This window comes from Microtus oregoni, unplaced genomic scaffold (assembly GCF_018167655.1).
Source record: "Microtus oregoni isolate MIOR12 unplaced genomic scaffold, Mior012 000029F_ref0000214, whole genome shotgun sequence".
Classification (NCBI taxonomy): domain Eukaryota; kingdom Metazoa; phylum Chordata; class Mammalia; order Rodentia; family Cricetidae; genus Microtus; species Microtus oregoni.
The window spans coordinates 12,683,541-12,703,231 of NW_024543088.1; the positions used below are offsets into that span (position 1 = coordinate 12,683,541).

At 37.6% G+C, this 19,691-nt stretch overlaps 1 protein-coding gene across 6 annotated transcripts in view; it reads right to left on the bottom strand.

Annotated features, from left to right (window-relative positions):
- Positions 1-19,691, bottom strand: part of LOC121464728 (NEDD4-binding protein 2-like 2) — a 72,852-nt gene that overhangs the window by 47,958 nt on the left and 5,203 nt on the right. For 3 of the 6 annotated variants that reach the window (XM_041677764.1, XM_041677765.1, XM_041677768.1), the window contains exons 3-6: positions 10,481-10,605; positions 6,987-7,075; positions 6,525-6,601; positions 3,854-4,000 (exon numbers count right to left, since the gene is read on the bottom strand). In XM_041677764.1, the coding sequence (XP_041533698.1) occupies positions 3,854-4,000; positions 6,525-6,601; positions 6,987-7,075; positions 10,481-10,605 (438 nt within the window). Of the gene's footprint in view, positions 1-984; positions 4,001-6,524; positions 6,602-6,986; positions 7,076-10,480; positions 10,606-19,691 lie in introns of those variants that run through there. The other 3 variants (XM_041677766.1, XM_041677769.1, XM_041677767.1) reach the window with 3 other exon arrangements.

Sequence of the window (19,691 nt, forward strand, 5' to 3'; positions counted from 1 at the left end):
AATTTAAAAAAAAATTGTTATGCCATTTTTTTTTTTTTGTTTGGAGACATAGTCACACTGGAACTTGCTATGCAGATCAGGTTAGCCTTGAACTCAAAGATATCAGCTGCTGGTGCTGGGGTCAAAGACATACATCACCACACCCAGCATGCCAACATTATTCTGTAAAAACAGCCATCTCCAGCAGTGTATTTGTCAACTGCCTAACTTTAATTTAGTTTCTCTCCCAGTGAACAAAAATATAGCTAATAAATGTAATAGAAAAATATTCATAAATTGTGTAACCCATAAAACTTTAAAATTACTAACAATCTGTATTTTATACTATCACTGAATTATCTCTTCTGGATGACCACAGTATCAAAATGAAACTAATTCTTTTCCAGAACTCGACTGTAATGCATCACTGTATGAGGAATAAAGATTAACAACAGCTGTAACTTTAGCCCTTCTCAGTTAAAGGATTCATGTCGGTATACATTTATATACCATTGAATTAAGAAGTAAACACAGAGCTCTAGAAACTACTAATGACGGTAACAACTAATGGTGTTTCTCCAACAATCCAAATGGGTAACAACACACTATTCATTTATCTTTACTTAGAAAATTAGCTTCTGACAGGTTTGTAATAAAAATCTGAATAAAATATGAACACTTCAAAGAAAAATTAGACGCTATAAATTTCATTTGAAATTATGAATCCGGGGGCTGGAGAGATGGCTCAGCGGTTAAGAGCACTGACTGCTCTTCCAGAGGACCCGGGTTCGATTCCCAGCACCCACATGGCAGCTCACAACTGTCTGAAAATGCAGTTCCATGAGATCTGACACCTTCACACCAACAAACATAATAAAGTTAAATAAATAAATAAAAGTGAAATTATGAATCCTTTAAAAATTAATCAATATGTAAAACTAGAAGAGTTCAATAATCTATATTAGAGATAAGCAAACTTCAAGTACCTAAATCAATTATCACTTCAACAACAAACCCAATTATTTTATTTTAAATTTACTTTTAAACAGATAAATATATGAAACAATCAATGTTTTCTTTAAAGGGGGGAATAATGGTAATAAAACTTCCCACTTGAAAAGCAGAGCCAAAGTTCAACTTGATGGCTTTACTAACAAAATTATAACGAAGATAATCATAAACGTGTTCATCAATTAGGTAGTCATTTTTACTCAAAGGCTAAAAACAAAACAAAATTCCAAGAAGTTCTTATTTCTTCTTACAGAATTAGAATAGAAGCTGAGTGACACATCTTAAATACAGCGACTAATGGCTACACATTCTTTGCAACGGAAACCATACTACAGTGACACGTAGCACTAGAGGCATCAAAATTACATTCAAATTTTTAAAAAAATGCTAAGATTAACAGGTAAATTTTATACTTTTATTAGCTTTTAGCACCCAATAATTACTTGATGTTAGTATCTTTTATTCCACAGTAACTCATTATTGTTATTTTTTTTAAATGAGGCACAATGCTTGGAAGAACTATAAAGTAATTTTCTATCTTTAAAAAGTCTTTGAGAATGCCCATTTTCCCTGATTCAAAAAGAATTCACAATTTTAAAAATTACACAGCAATGATTAATGATCTCTAAGTGATTATTAATTCTCAAAATACATAAAGATAAAAATTGAGTCTGTAAAAGAAATCTAGAAATGTACTTATTCATAGTTTGTATCTCCCAAAGGCCTGCCTCTACTTCCCAAGTGCTGGGATCAAAGGCATGCACCACCACCACCACTGGCTCAAATGAAGCTCCTTAAATCCTGTGTGCATTAGGACATCTATGTGTGTGAGTACAGGAGCACACAGAGACTAGCGGTGTTGGGGTGCCTGGAATTGGAGTTACAGGTGCTTATGAGCCACTTTTTTATGGGTGCTGGGAATCAACTGGGTCCCTTGGAAGAGCAACTCTCCAATTCTAAATAAAGGTTCTTCCTTTCTTCTGCTTCTTCTTCCTTTTTTTTTTTTTTTTTTTTGAGGCAGGGTTTCTTTACACTAAGTCAAGTCTCTTAGAGACATAGCATACAACAGTTGCTTCACCTATCCCTAAGTTTAACCTTTTAGTGTGGTTTTCAAACTGGGCTAATTTAAATAATATACTGGAAAACAACAAAAACCCAAATTAAAAAGCAACCTTATGTCAAAAAGATATGTATAATATGTGTTAGCATATTCCTACTACAAGTTTACTTAGGATGAACAAATATATACAAACACATACTCATGTGCTGAACAAGGTAAGAAGATATGTCAGATCTCCTCAAATATCAACAGCTCAAAGCAGGGCAAGTAAAGAGCAGCCATCACAAACTTAGTCACTAATGACAACATGATTAATAGACCTAGCTGACAATACTTTATCTAGTTTTCAGTCTCACAACTTGCAAAAAACAGCAAGAGGTTTCAAAATAACAGACAAAGACTACATGACTTAAAATAGGCTATTTAGGAAAAAATTTAAGAGTCATGATGCATTAACATGCAAAGCATACACAGGATCAAGATAAATTAATTTTTGAAATTACATTGTAATTATCTGGAATTTTTCTTAGAAAAATAAACCAGAGATTAAAGAAACATTTTCTACAACTGGAAAAAAATATATTCTAGTAAGAAGTGGTGAAGTTACTTGTACTGCTCAATAGGCAGACTATGCAAAGCTGTGTTTGAAGATGGAAATGACTTACAAGAATCAAAAATGAAGTAGTGCATCAAAATTTTTAATTTCTAAAAAAAGGAATATAATCTAATAAAGGAAGCTACTCAGTAAAGAAACATAGCTGGAACCAGGAGAAATAATACTGCACAGGACAAATGACCAGTGCTAAGCAACCACCCCCAATCTTTTTCCTTTTTTTGAGGCAGGATTTCTCTGTCCTGGAACTCACTCTAGATCAGGTTGGCCTCAAACTCACAGAGATCCACCTGCCTCTGCCTGCTGAGTGCTGGGATTAAAGGTGAGTACCACCACTGCCACCAAAATATTAGTATTTTTATGCCAGAATTATATTGCATCAAATTTAACAACAGCAAAAAAACTGAATTATCAGAATTGACTGACAGGCTTTTTAAACTATATGACTTGCCTTGCCTCTAGCCTTCCTAAAACTCCAAGTAGGAATACGTGCATAAATAATTTAATTATGTGAGCCCAGAGAGCAAAGAGCCTCCCACCCGTTGTCCTCTCCCTGTAGAAAAAGGGGTCTGAATGTAAATGGATGACCCACAAGATGATTAATATCCCTACTGCCTAACATTTGCTGGGAAATTGAACTACGCGAGATGCTAATTATGGCTTAGAGCTAATGTTGTCACACTTATGAATTAGTTGAAACATAATCCACTAGCATGCCAAATTAAAGTAATCAACTATAAAGTATTGTATAAAAAGCTAGTATTTCTGTATATTTAGGGTAATGATGGGAAAATGTTGGTTTTTATTAAAATTTAAAGTATGAACTATTAAAAAAGCAGTTCAACAATATTTAAAATAGATAATTAGTTTAAAATTCAGTTTTAGAAAAAAATCCTAGTTCCCTTTTCATTGTAGTATTTACAATAACCACAAGTATTATCACAAGAGATTATAAAAACGTTTAAAATACAATTTTATGCAATTTTTATTTGTACTTTAGGATCTAAACAACTGAAGGGAACACTCTTGTAGAGCAACATAAGAGTGGTTTTCTTCTTATTTGAAGCTATTCAAAATGAAGACAGGCTCACTACTTTGTTCTCAAAGTAATCAGCATGTCAGCTAGCCAGACAACTTAAGAGCTATCGGTGACAGGTGCTTGACCCTGTGAGTCTAGAGAGCCTCCCCACCTCGGCTCCTCCGGGAGAGGGAGGGGTCTTTGTATGCTTTTCTGTGATGGTTCCACTGAATTCATCACAATAGAGATGGACATTTGAAATTCATAACGATCCAACATCTGAGCAATCTTCTTCCGAGACACACCATGTTTATTCCTCCTACCAAAAACAAAAAAGAAAGAAATGGATCTTAAATCTTTTTTTAAAAAAGAAAATATAGGTTTAGAGATTCAGCTATTTTACAGTTAATGAATAAAGTCTAAATGGTATTTTATAAACATGAGAAGACATACTTTGTTTGCTCATGCTTTATACAAGAAGATTTATACAAAGTGAAGTGACTACAGCTTCTTACAGAAATACTGAAAACAGGAGGTATACAGTGAAATAGAAGATGTTTACTTTTTTTTCTTTTCTTCTTCTTTTCTGGGTTTCATACAGGGTTTCTCTGTGAAACAGCTCTGGAACTCAGTCTGTAGGTCAGGCTGGCCTTGAACTCACAGAGACCCGCCTGCCTCTGCCTCCTAAATGCTGAGATTAAAGGTGTGTACCACTATGTCCAGGTTTTCCTGCTGTACTCTAAGATTTTATATAACCAGTACCTTATTACTAGAAATATAATAGGATGTTCATTGAAAAATTAGATATAAAGAATAGACATGATTTTTATTTATATATGCACATGAAAGTTGAAAAAGGCAAAATTAAACCGTAATATTAAAAAAAAACTACATGGTAAAACTTTCAAAAATAGAAGCAGTAAGAGATTATCAGGTTAAAAAACAACCAAAATCAAAACCACCCTCCCCAAAAGACTCATAAAACTGCTGCTGAGGGGCCAGTCGCATTCTCACAAAGGTGACAGCTAAGTATGTGTGTCATGTAAAGACCCTGTTCAGTTTTAGTTTCCCTAGTGCTGGGATTATAGGCATGTGTCACCAAGTACAGCTCTTCCTACACTTTTCTTTCTATGAGTTTGGGACAAGAAAAGTTATTTAAAAACTGTTCTTGACACTCAGGCCTTTGGACAGTTTATTTATTCTCATTGTTTCCTATAATATGACTCTGCCAGACTACAAGATAACACACAGGAACAGGCTTTATATTCGTGGCATTGTTCTTACTTTACTAACTCATTTTTTCTAGAAATAGGCCATAAAAAAAATCCAATTTTCTAATCTGATATTTTACACTTAAGTGTAAAATAGAACAACAGAGACAGAAGGGAAAAATAGAACAGATTCAAGGTTAAAAATTGGCAGGAAATGGGCTAGGGGAATTTATCACTGTTAGATCCCTATTATGCCATGCTTGAAACCCTGGGTTCAATCCCAAACACAAAAAATAAAATATGACTAAATCCACAAGATGCCAAATTCAGTGATTTGATTCTACCCAATTCTTCCAAAATTCAAATTATGCCACACACCAGTTAAAATAAAGTGGACTGTTAACTTACATTAAAAAATTACTTCAGTGGTCACGGTGGTGCACATTTAGAAGGTAGGGAGGGGCAGGTGGATCATTGTGTTTGAGGCTAGCCTGGTCTACATAGTGAGTTCCAGGACAGCCAAAGCTACATAGTGAGAACCTGTTTCAAACAGAACAAAGCAAGCAAGCAAGCAGGCAGGCAAGCAAGCAAGCAAACAAATTATTAAGTTACAAGTCGTCTCTCAAACATAAATGAAGCCATAACTACAGGACAATTTAATCACTCAGCCACTTATATACCATGATTCAACTATCTTTAGCTTTAAATTTCCAATTAAGAAGCCGGGCGGTGGTGGCGCACGCCTTTAATCCCAGCACTCGGGAGGCAGAGGCAGGCGGATCTCTGGGAGTTCGAGACCAGCCTGGTCTACAGAGCTAGTTCCAGGACAGGCTCCAAAGCCACAGAGAAACCCTGTCTCGAAAAACCAAAAAAAAAAAAAAAAAAAAAAAGAATAGCCTGAAAACTAAGGATGCCGGCAGAACGTGATTACAGTGTGCACACTAGGGTTCTATCAACAGCACAAGAAAATAAAAGCAGTTTAAGCAGGAGGAAGGGGCAAACTTTGATGGAAGATAAAGAGTGAAAAAGTCAGTTTAAAAAGGGAGTCTCGAAAAACCAAAAAAAAAAAAAAAAAAACCCTCCAAACAACTCAGAAACAAACTCACAAACCCTAAATCTTCCTGGTAGGAAACCATCCATTCAGAGAAGCCAGTGCAGCAGACATGTTAAGATGTCTGAAATGACATACTGCCACACACTCCAATGGGATAATAAACAAGCTAAATGCATCACATTACCTACCACCTGGGGGGAGAAAAAGGAATTCCCAAACACTGCGATTCCAAGGCTCTTGGGATGAAATTATAGAAAGATGAAAACACAAGACAAAAGCTGGTGAGGGGCCTCCAATACGGACATGATGTGGGATGAGGGAGAAGCTCTAATGTCACATCACCCCAGTCAATAAACTTAATAAAGGAATTCACATTAAGAAAAAGAACCAAGCACATTTAGTAAAAGATAGTTATGAATTTTGACAAGGCAAAGCTCTTCAAAAACTTGTTCCTCTTAAAAAAACAAACAGCCCCTGCTCAAAACTGACAAGATGACAAGCAAAGCCAGAAAAAAAACAAACACACAAAGACAAATTAAAGAAACAAGATAAGAATTCAATAAAAATGAGGCTCTTACTTTTCTAATTCTTCAGGATCAAACTTCCACCAAGTTTCCGGTTCATGAAACTCTACTCTGTATCCTTTTCCTATGGCCTACATTGGGGGGAGAAGACAAAACCCGGAGAAGATTTTTAAGAAAAAGAAGGCACACAGATATAAGTTTCATCAGACAACAGGAAGGGCACTCAACCAAGAAAAATATTTCTTGGTAAAATGTGGCTTAGAAAAATGTTAAGACTATGTAATAGAAAGAATTCCAATTACTATCTTCAAGTTCAGGAGTAACTAAGAAGAAGAACACATTCAAACCATCATAAACACCATTCCCAATTTTTAAGCTAAAAAAAAAAAAAAAACCAACCCAACAAAACTATTTAGAAAACAAGGGGAAAATGTCAATAATAAAGATCAAATAGACCAAAATTTCAGAATACAAAAGTTAAGAATAAAATGACAAAACTTGCATGTCATTATTTACCATTTCCACATATGGTTTCATTTCCCAGGCTTGTGTATTAGTGTTGTCTATTATAACTGGAGATCTCCCCTGATCAATAGCTTGTTTTGCTGAAATAAAAACAAATAAAATTTAAATATTTGGTATCAAGAAATACATCTTTTTGTTTAAAACAAAAATTGTAGTATCTTTTCAGTAAGTGCCACGAAAAACAAGACATACACCAGACATAAAATACAAGATATTTTCTGCTGGAAGCTGGTTGTAACAAAACGAACAATCAAACCCCAATAAATTGTAAAAACACATCTTGAAACTTGTTTGTTCACTTACAGCTAATGAAGCTTTCAGTCTAGACCCAATTTTCATTAACAGAAAATATAGATGATAAATGACATAGTACAAGAAGCAAAGATTTGCTTACACAGAAAGAAATTTTTAAATGAAAAGTTAACAAAACACTGATGCAATAAGGATAATCTCTTATAGGTCAAAACAGTAAGTTTTTCTGTAATATAAAAATTATAAAAAAAAAAGAAAAAAAAATTATGTGAGCCGGGTGGTGGTGGCGCATGCCTTTAATCCCAGCACTCAGGAGGCAGAGGCAGGCGGATCTCTGTGAGTTCGAGGCCAGCCTGGTCTACAAGAGCTAGTTCCAGGACAGGAACCAAAAGCTACGGAGAAACCCTGTCTCGAAAATCAAAAAAAAAAAAAAAATTATGTGAGAGACATGGCACAGAAAACTGCTTGCCATGCAAGCCTAAAAACCCAAGCCCATTCCCTAGAACCTTCATTAAAAAGCAGGGGTAATGGTACACACTTACAGTTTCAGAACTCTTATAACAAGATGGAGGCAGAGATAGGAAAACAAGTCTAAACCTTACAGTTCAGCTAGCCCAGAGTACAGTGCAGCGACAGAAACAAGGGAGACTCTGCCTCAAAACAAGATGGAAGGAGAGAATCACTCCTGAAAAAGCTGTTCTTCAATCTACACACACTGAGCACAAATGTACCTGCCCTCACACACACAAACATATACACAATAAATAAAGATGGGGAGAGAGAGAGGGAACTTTAAGTGATGTTTTTGAATATTAGTATAAAAGAAAGGCATTACCCACAAGTAAAATTTCATATATCAAGCAGCTCAATACCACAGTCCAGCTGTTTTTTGGAGACTTCCTAGAATCATGATTCTCAAATATGTGACTGACGAGAAGGCAACCTGAACTCTACCCCAGAGTCATCTCTTGACCATGAGGGAAGAATTCCCTCACAGTGAGCCATTTGTTAATGACAGCAGCATATGTATACCTCTGGGATATTAGACAAGAAAATTAACTTCAGAAAAATTATCAAAGTTGAGTGCAAAGATGGAAAGTTTTTCAATATACAGGATTCAAACCACTAAATTCAACATAATGAAATGATGCATGTCCAACCTGGATTTCATGGACCATGTGTGGCTGAGAATCGTCAGGGCTTGTGGCTCAATTCAAAATTTTAAACTCACTTAAAAACCATGAGATTTACTTTTTGCAAGTTTGGTGTTTTGTTTTGTTAACTAGACTGAACATTGCAGAGAACAGGGTTGTGTTGCAGTGTCAAAGGATTGGATGTACCTGTTTATGCTGTGAAGGGGGAATGTCCCCATGGGCTCACATATTCGAACAATCAATCCCCTACTGGTAGTAACACCATTCTGGAAGGCTGAGGTACAGTTATGAGGTGGGGCAAGGCTGGAGGAAATGGGTCCTTTAACTTCTACAGTAGATACTCTGTGACCAGCTGCATTGTGTTCCTGTGAGGCCTTCCCTGCCACGTATCCCTTCTTAAACTGTGAGCCAAAATAAGACTGTCTTTAAATTGCTTCGTGCTTGGTATTGGGGTCTCAGCACCAAGGAGTACCTTATTGAAGGTACGTTTAAGAATGGCAGATCCTAGAGACTAGTTAATACTTTACTCACTGAACCATGTTATCAACCCAAAAGTATGTTCTTTTTTCTTCTTAAATGATTTATTTTATGTGCGTTTGTGTTTTGCCTACACATCTCTGTATGAGGGTGTGAAATCACCTGGAGATGGATTGCAGACAGTTGTGAGCTGTTATGTGGGTGCTGGGAACTGAACCCTGGTCCTCTGGCAGAACAGGCAGTGTTCTTAACCGCTGAGCTATTTCTCCAGCCCCCAAAAATAGGTTTTTAAAAGTAATTTAGAGCAAATGTCATTTTTAGATAGTTCTAGATCTAAATTAACACACACACACCCAAAACTGGAGCTAGAGAGATGGCTCATCTGTTATGAGAACTCACTGCTCTTCTGGGGGATGCAGGTTTAAGTCCCTGCACCCACATGGTGGTTCACAATTGCTTGTAACTCCAGTTACAGGGATCTATATCCAAATAAAACACCTTTATACATCAAAAATATTTTTAATGAAAGTATTTTAAAGGCCCACTTTTTTGGGGGGTTGTTTTTTTGAGACAGGGTTTCTCTGTGTAACAACCCTAGCGGTCCTAGAACTAGCTCTTGTAGACCAGGCTGGCCTCGAACAGAGATCCGCCTGCCTCTGCCTCCCAAGTGCGGAATTAAAGGCATGTGTGACTGCTCCACAAAGGTCCAGTTTTTAGTCCTCATTCTAAACCAAACTAAAGCAGAATTCCTAGGGCTGAGCAAGGTCGAACCCTTTTTTAAAGAAGGGGAGGATTGCCGGTTGTGGTGGCGCACGCCAGTAGGATTTGCTGAAGGAGGCAGAGGCAGGAGGATCACGAGTTCGAGGCCAGCAAAAAAAAAAAAAAAAAGAAAAAAAAAAGGGAGGATTCCCACCTGACTCAAATAATCTATCAGGATTGAGACCACTATTTATGATGGAAAGAAACTGACCCCTGTATTCTAAAACTGAAGTATCTGATAAAGTTCTCATAACATAGTACCAATGAGGAAAACTAATACAGGCATTTTATTAAGATTTAAAGACATCAGCATCATATGGGGTACAAACGACTTTCAGAATACAAAAGTATCAGAGTTCTTAAAATTATTCATAGCTGGGCGATGGTGGCGCACGCCTTTAATCCCAGCACTCGGGAGGCAGAGGCAGGCAGATCTCTTTGAGTTCCAGACCAGCCTGGTCTACAGAGCTAGTTCCAGGACAGGCTCCAAAGCCACAGAGAAACCCTGTCTCGAAAAACCAAAAAACTAAATAAATAAATAAAATAAAATAAAATAATTCATAAAGTGTAAAAAAGAAAGCGTATTAAAATGTCCCCCACCTGTATTTTAGCAGCTTATATTGGTATACTGTCTACAGTTCACCCCACTTTATCTAAGTTCACCGATTCTCACAATCTTTACCTGAGATGGCAAATATAATTATTATCATGTCTTACATAAGAAGAAATTGGACTCCGGGTTATTAACAGTCTGTCAAAGTCACTCAGCCAGTAAGTCTAAATCAAAATAAAACCCAGGTATGACTCAATACTCCATCCCAGGAGTCTTGGCCCAAAACAAACCTCTGCTCTGGTTCCAGTCATGGGCATCACCAAGTTGATTAACATTGTACCTGTACCCATCTTGATGATGAAAATAGTCATCAGTGCTGAACACGATGCCATCGCGACTCTGACCAAGCAGAATTCTGTTAACAAAAGAAACCATAGATCTATGACTAGATAAAGGAACCACGGGACAAGTTAGCACTGGACACCTGGTATTGATTCCTTAAGGACACTGTAGGCAGAAGAGCAGAGGAGCCAATCCTTTCAGATCATCAAGATTTTAAACATCACTTCATATTTCACTCTATCCAACTATAGATATGAAAACCTTAAACCAGCATTTGTACTATGACTTTAAACAACCATGCATTGCTTCCCAAATAACATCAGCTAACATGCATGTTTTAGCTTTCTGTGAATTGGTACTGAAAGCCTAGAACTGTCTATCTCTGGTACAAGTCACCCAAAAACCAAGAAAGATTAAGTAAGCAATCCATGTGGAAAATATATTTGATCAAAGACAGGTTTCACAAACTCACTTCCACTAATCACAAACATAGATGATCAACATGTGAGAGTAAGAAATAGCCTAAAACATAACATGGCAAACAACCCGTGATTCTCCAAAGTATAACAAATTTTAGAGATTGGTGCATTAAATCACTGTACACACAGTAAGTAGGGTCATGGAGACAGAAAGACAAACAGTAGAAGGTGAAAGCATTCAGAATCCTAGACTACCAGTTCTAATCTAATGATTTTAGCTATTCCACCACAGTATTTTTTCATAAACAAAAAAAAAAAAAAAGGAAACCAAATACACTCTACTTACCTTGGCCTGTACAAGTAATTTGCATGACATAAACTGAAAGGACAGAGTGTTACTTTTATAATTATAGATGTTCCCTGGTATTAGAAAGGGAGACACATCTTTAGCCCTAGCACTCAAAGAAACAAGTGGATCTCTGTGAATTTGTGGTCAGCCTGGTCTACAGAGCAAGTTCCAGCACAGGCTCCAAAGCTACACAGAGAAACCCTGTCCTGAAAAACCAAAAATAAGTAAATAAATACTACAATTATGTGTGTTTACATATATGTGTTTATATATGTGTGTTTAAATATGTGCTGTTTCTAGGTCAGAAAATCAGAAAAGGATCATGAGAGGATAGAGATCTTAAGGAAGGGAAGAGGAGGAAAAGTACCATAATACCTGTGAAAAGGAAGCAGAACTTGAGGAAGGGAGGAAAGCAGATGGGTGGTGTGAGGGGTGAACAATTATGTATGAGATGCCACAATGAAACTGATAGTTTGTATGTTAGCTTAGAAAGCCTGATTTAAAAAAAAAAAAACTACAAAAGATTTTTATGTATTTTGTGAATGAAAGAAAAATTAAAGAGTTATATGATGGAGCTGCAGAGACAGTTCAGTCATTAATATCTGTCAGTGCTCTTGCAGAAGGCTCAGGTTCAATTCCCAGTACCCACATGTCAACTGACAACTATGGATGAGTCCAGTTCCAGGGAACCCAGCCTTTTTCTGACCTCCAAGGCCATCAGGCATGCTCACACAGGCAAAACACTTAACACATAAAGAATTCAAAAATCGGGCTGGAGAGATGGCTCAGTGGTTAAGAGCATTGCCTGCTCTTCCAAAGGTCCTGAGTTCAATTCCCAGCAACCACATGGTGGCTCACAACCATCTGGAATGAGGTCTGGTGCCCCCTTGTGGACATACACACAGACAGAATATTGTATACATAATAAATAAATAAAGAATTTAAAAACCAAAAAAAATTTTAAATTAAAATATTAGCATTCTGAACCAGAGCTCAATCACCCAAAAAGAGATTTTGATTGTAACTTACCATATAATAACTAATTATACTAAACAGTACCAGAATCCAGGCTATCGTCATTCCTAAAGTCATGCTTTTATTTGGTTCTGTAACCTATTAATTGGTGGTTTTTAAGATGCTAATAATACCATTGTGCTTAAGAAATGGTTTAAGTTCTCCAAGTTAAAAGAACAGGAAAACAGTAGTCCATTTTTATCATTATATAACAGAAAAACATGAACAATCTCCCTGAAGACTTTTTTAAATCTATAAATCATGAGTAACTGTTGAGCCTGACAAGACATTTTCTTCCCAGGAGTGTGCATGCATCCTTTTCAAACTACACAACTATCTCAGGTTATGAAGCTCACTTTAGGAAATTCAAAAAGGGCTCATGAACCTAGGGGAATGGACAACTCTATCAAGCATCTGAACTAAAAGTAAGAGCAATAATTTCAAAATTCTTATATTTGGAATTATCGGGTCTTCTAAATGGAGTCTCAAAATGCTACTTTCTTGGAACTTAGTAAATCAAACAATGATTAAGCACTATCAGTGGCCATATGAGTCACAGTTTCTCAAAAGATCTTTTATTATTCTGTATACAATATTCTGTCTACATGTATGCCTGCAGGCCAGAAGAAGGCACCAGACCTCATTACAGATGGTTGTGAGCCATGATGTGGTTGCTGGGAATTGAACTCAGGACCTTTGGAAGAGCAGACAATGCTCTTAGCCACTGAGCCATCTTTCCAGCCCCCAAGAGCTATCTTTTGAGAACTTACCACAACTCATATATATCTATGATCTCATTCAATTCACAAAACCCTGACAATTGGTACTGAACAAGTCCAGGAAAGAAGATAAATACAGAAGTTCAGCCTATGGAGTTTAATATGCAGCATGGAGCAAGGATTATGAAATGAAATTCTCAGTGCTGGACACAGGATACCTCTGACTCCCAAAGCCATGGCCTACAATGATCCTGGTACAATCTCCTCCCCATGGCGGTTCTGAATGAATTTATTACTAGCTTTAAAGGTGGGTCTCTAAGTTTCAGGGCAGTCATGATACCTACACAGTAAGTTTTAAAGAGTTCTAGGCCAGACAGGGCTAGTAACCTAAACAACTAAAACAAACACTCTAAGTGAATCTGGCACAGGCTGAGCCCCTGGTGCAAGAGCGCTGTACCGAAGTGCTTCAGGACCTACCACCTAATTTTCTTAGGTAAAACATAAGGAACTTAAGACCAGACTAGAGACAGGTATCTCCTGAGTTCAACTAAGACCACTCTCTTCCAAAGAAAGGTAGGAATAAAAATCTCATCACTGGGCTGGAGAGATGGCTCAGGGGTTAAGAGCACAGGCTGCTCTTCCAAAGGTCCTGAGTTCAATTCCCAGCAACCATATGATGGCTGACAACCATCTGTAATAAGATCTGGTGCCCTCTTCTGGCATGAAGGTGTATATGCAGGAGGCACATTGTATATGTAATAAAAATCTCATCACTTTCAAACAGTGCTTTTAATCCCTACGGTTACTGTAACTATAGGATCCGAAAACAACCAGAGCTCATTAGCTTGCAGTTTTGAAGGTTAGCAGTCCAAAATCCCTTCTACTGACCTGTCTTCCCCTAGGTTCTAGAGAATGTTATCTTTTCTAGTTTCTGCAGGTTAGGCACACTCATTATGTTGGCTTGTGGGGCCTTTGACCATTAGTACAAAGTGAGCAATATGGGGTCTTCTCTCCTCTCTGATCTCTTCTTACGTTTCCATCTGTGACCTTCCTTCCTGCCACCTTCACATTAAGAAGCTTGTGATTACACTGGGCCCTCACAGGATAATTACATCATCTCAAATATTTAGCCTCAAGTACCCTTTACCTGAGAAAGTAACACACAGCACTTACCACACTAAATTTTTTTTTTATTGATTTGGTTGGTTTTTATTTATTTATTTATTATGTATACAATATTCTGTCTGTGTGTATGCCTGCTGGCCAGAAGAGGGCACCAGACCCCATTACAGATGGTTATGGCCACCATGTGGTTGCTGGGAATTGAACTCAGGACCTTTGGAAGGGCAGGCAATGCTCTTAACCTCTGAGCCATGTCTCCAGCCCCCACACTAAATGGTTTAAATAAAAATGTTAACACCAGCCAGGTGGTTTAATCCCAGCACTCGTGTGAGAAACAGGTGGATCTCTGTGAGTTCAAGGTCAGCCTGGTCAACAAAGGGAGTTCCAGGGCAGTCAGAGCTACACAGAAACCCTGTCTGGGGGGGGGGGGAACACGCCCCCCAACACACACACACACACACACACACACACACACACACACTAACACCCAAAGCTGTTTTCTCACGTTCTTTTTTTTTATTTCCTAGATGGTAAATTACTAGGTATTTTTAGCAGCTCTTTACTCTTTATTTATTATGTATACACCGTTCTGCCAGAAGAGAGTACCAGATCTCATTATAGATGGTTGTGAGGCACCATGTGGTTGCTGGGAATTGAACTCTAGACCTCTTGAAAAGCAACCAGGGCCCTTAACCTGAGTCATTTCTTCAGCCATTGCTCTTTCTCCTTAGCGATATTTATTGTGTGTTGGGGGAGGCACAGATGGCATGTGAGTTCCAGAAATCAAATTCCGGTCATCATGTTTGACAGCAGGTGCCATCTTATTATATATATTTCTTCAATCCACATTGTCTAGATATTTTTTTAAAGATTTATTTTATGGGGGCTGGAGAGATGGCTCAGAGGTTAAGAGCATTGCCTGCTCTTCCAAAGGTCCTGAGTTCAATTCCCAGCAACCACATGGTGGCCATAACCATCTGTAATGGGGTCTGGTGCCCTCTTCTGGCCAGCAGGCATACACACAGACAGAATATTGTATACATAATAAATAAATAAATATTTTAAAAAAAAGATTTATTTTATGTATATGAGGGCTCTATCTGCATGCAAGCCTTTATGCCAGAAGAGGGCACCAGATCTCATTGTTGTGAGCCACCATGTGGTTGCTAGAAATTCAATTTAGGTCCTCTGGAAGAATAGACAGTGCTCTTAACCACTGAGCCATCTCTCCAGCCCTCTTTCAGATTATTATTATTTTTTATTTTACTCCTTTATCTATTTTGTAGTTATTTTTTGAATGAAATAAGCCAGAAGGCAGAGTTTTAAATATTTTTCTCATAAATCTGTCAAATATATACTATTACCATTACTGAACATTTTCCCAACTATTCTAAAATACCAGTTTACAACACAACAAATAAGCAGCATTTACACTGTATTGGTATTTTAAGGAATTCAGAGATCATTTAAGTACAATGTGGGAATATATGTATAAGGCACATACAAATCTGACACCCTTTTATTCAAGGACTTAAGTATCAAAGAAGTTTGATACCTGTACAGGAGCCGACAACCAACTCACATAAGTACTAAGGGACAACAGCATAGTCTCACGCTTTAGAATCCTCAGCAAAAGCTAGACATGGTGTTGCAAGCAGGAAACTGACAAATTTTAGCATACTCTGTACTACGTAGTGAGACTTTGAATGAATGAATGAATGAATGAAGTCATCATCAAATGTCTAGGGCACTCATCATGTTGGAGAGTGTATGGTTGGAAAAAAAGGCAAGTTTTGAAGTTACCTCTAGAAGTCTATAAAGTTCTAGTTCTAGCACTTTTAAGAGATGGCATGAAGTTTACTAAACCATTCTACATCCTCATTTGTATAATTATTATCTATCTCCTCTCAGGGCAGTAGCTCTTCAGATAGACAGCTGCTGTTGCCAAGCTTGGTTCTCTACTTACAGTACTGAATAAATTTGAAATACAAAACATTTATTGTACAATTTCTACATAATTATTATAATTTACCTTAAAAATACTCTATAGCACAGATAATCAGACCATTTGGATGATTTGCCTAATCAGAGAAATCATATCCCTCACTAGCTAAGCAAGGACTAGTCTCCAAATGTGGAGTACAAGCTGTTACAAATGTTTCAACCTCCTTTTATCTCTGATAATAGCCACACACTTTGTTGATGAGATTGATGGCTTGTTTCTGAAAATACACTCACACATGAAATCAACAGAGTAAAAGATATTAAATAGAAGCTGGCTGGTGGTGGCACAAGTCCCAGCACTTGGGAGGCAGAGGCAGGCAGATCTCTGGGAGTTTGAGACCAGCCTGGTCTACAAGGGCTAGTTCTAGGACAGGCTCCAAAACCACAGAGAAACCCTGTCTCGAAAAACCAAAAAAAAAAAAAGATATTAAATAGATAACGTATTTTAAACCCATTCCTTTTTCCTTTACATGATTTAGTAAAAGAACTTTGATCTATATTCTACCTTCTGAAAAAGAATCACTTGGCCAGGCGTGGCATACACATTTAATCCCAGCACTTGGGAGGCAGAGGCAGGCAGATCTCTGTGGAGTTCAAGAACAGCCTGGTCTACAAGAGCTAGTCAGGACAGGCTCCAAAGCCACAGAGAAACCCACCCACCAAAAAAAAAAAAAAAAAATCACTCAAACAAGCAAACAAAACTCACTCAAGACTTGGTCCCTAAATGGTTCTATGTCCAAACACTGGGTCAGAGCACTCTTGTTTGGCTAAGGACAACTACAATAGTAACAAAATTCTATTTCAAATGTCCTTAAATTCTGCCTCAAATGAACCTACTGAAGTGCTGTCAGGTAGCCTGGAAGGGCAGAACCTCCACTTTAACATACTTGCAAGGGTGGTATGAAATGTGTTTCTTTTGCTTAGTCCTAAGTATTTAAAGTCAGTATCTATTAGAATTCAGTCTAATATTTTCATTAAAAGATAGTAGCAAGGCAAGTGTAGAGATTCATACCTATAATCCCAGCACTCAAAGGATCCTAAATTTGAGGCCAGCCTCTGCTACGGAGCAAATTTCAGGTAAGCCTGCGATTCCTTGAAAGACCCTTCATCAAAAAACCAGAGGTTAGGCATGAAGCTCAGCAAGAGAGTGCTTGCACAGCATGCACAAGCTCAGGTTCTATCCCCAGCAGCCCCTGCAATCAAATAGTAATAATAAATAATAAAAATTTTAACAAGCAGGTGGCAGAATTTTCCAGGAACAACTAACCCTTTGCCTTCTTATAACCAAAATGGCTTAGGTCAATGATTAAAAAGATAATGCTGTTTTGTACAGCTTATACTGAACACAAAGTAGTAAAGGTAAAAAGCTATACAAATTCAGAAGTTACTAAGGACACAAAAGATAAATAAAAGTCTCAAAATGATAAGGTACATTGGGTTATTCCAATTTTTTTTTTGTATTTGTTGAGGTTTGTTTTGTTACCGAGTATTGGTCAATTTGAGAAGGTTCCATGAGGTGCTGAGAAGGTATATTTTTGTGTTTGGGTGGAATGTTCTGTAGATGTCTGTTAAGTCTATTTGAGTCATAACATCTGTTAGTTCTCTTATTTCTCTGATCATTTTTTGTCTGATTGACTTGTCCAATGGTGAGAGGGGAGTGTTGAAGTCTCCCACTATTAGTGTGTGGGCTTTAATATATGATTTAAGATTTAGAAGTGTTTGACATATGAGGGTGCCCTTATATTTGGTGCATAGATGCTCAGTATTGAAATTTCCTCTTGATGGATTTTTCCTGTGACTAATATAAAATGTCCTTCTTTGTCTTTTTTAACTGATTTTAGCTTGAAGTCTATTTTGTTAGATATTAGGATAGCTACACCCACTTGTTTCTTAGGTCCATTTGATTGGCCAAAATCAAAAACACTGATGACAACTTATGCTGGAGAGGTTATGGGGAAAAGGGAACACTTCTGCATTGCTGGTGGGAATGCAAGCTGGTACAACCCTTTTGGATGTCACTGTGCTGATTTCTCAGAAAATTAGGAAACAGCCTTCCTCAAGACCCAGTAATACCACTTTTGGGTATATATCCAAAGAGTGCTCAATTGTGCCACAAGGACATGTGCTCAGCTATGTTCATAGCAGCTTTGTTTGTCATAGCCAGAACCTGGAAACAACCTAAATGCCCCTTGATCGAAGAATGGATAAGAAAAATGTGGTACATTTACACAATGTACCACACAGCAGAAAAAATAATAATGACAGCTTGAATTTTGCAAGTAAATGGATGGAGCTAGAAAACATAATATTTTGAGTGAGGTTACCCAGACACAGAAAGACAATTATCACATGTACTCACTCATAGGTGGTTTTTAAACACAAAGCAAAGAAAGCCAGCCTACAAACTACAATCCCAGAGAACTTAGACAACAATGTGGACACTAAGAGAGACATACATAGATCTAATCTACAAAAAAGACAAGATCTCCTGAGTAAATTGGGAGCATGGGGACCTTGCGGGAGGATTAAAAGGGGAGGAGAGAGGCAGGGAGGGGAGCAGATAAAAATGTAGAGCTCAATAAATTCAATAAAATAAAAACAAAATTGTGTGGCACCACAGCCAGCTCCCACATTTTATAATAAAAAGGAATTAACTTCTTGCTATAAAAAAAGTCTCAAAATGTTATGGTGTATGCCTACAATTCCAACACTTGGGAAGCTGAAGTACCAGAGAGCACGAGTTCCAGAGCTTCTCAGTGGGTTACAGGACATGCTGGACTACACAGTAAGTTCCAGATTAGCTCAAAGTCTTGAAAGAAAGAAAACAAACAGGAGGCATTTAAAGCAGCCTTAACTAAGCCACTGTACATCAGCAGGAACAAACAAATACAAACAGGCATAGAAGTGGTGAAATAAGGACTAAACTAAGAAGAATGGGGCGCAATTCCAAACATAAACTAATTTAGTTCTCCAAATGAGCAACGCTCTCAACAATTCTTTACTCTTTTCTTTCTCCAAACCTTGTTTTGAAAGCCAACACCACTTTATCAACATAAGAGTATATGGTTTTACATTCGATGCCAAATAACCCAAGGTCAAGGCAGGTGTGGTGGCACACACCTTTAATCCCAGCACGTGAGAGGCAGTGAGTTTGAGATCAACCTAGTCTATAACGAGTTCTAGGACTGCTAGGGCTACATAGTAAAACCCTGTCTCAAAAAACCAAAACCAAACCAAATACCACCCCCAAAATCCACAAGGGGAGTCTGTCTTCATTAAATAACATCCATCAATCTAAAGAGGTACTCATGTGTTTGTGTGTGTTTTCTCATCTGTTTAACCAAGCTCCGTGATGGGAAGAATCCCACACAGAAGAACATATGGAGTAGATACTAAAAATGAAGGCTGGGACACCGAGACGTACACACGTAAATATAGCAGATGGATAAACAGAAATCTTCAAGCCTTCTAAAAATGAAAACATAGGGGGAAAGCACATTATCATTTTGATCTCTTATAATATTTCAGTTCC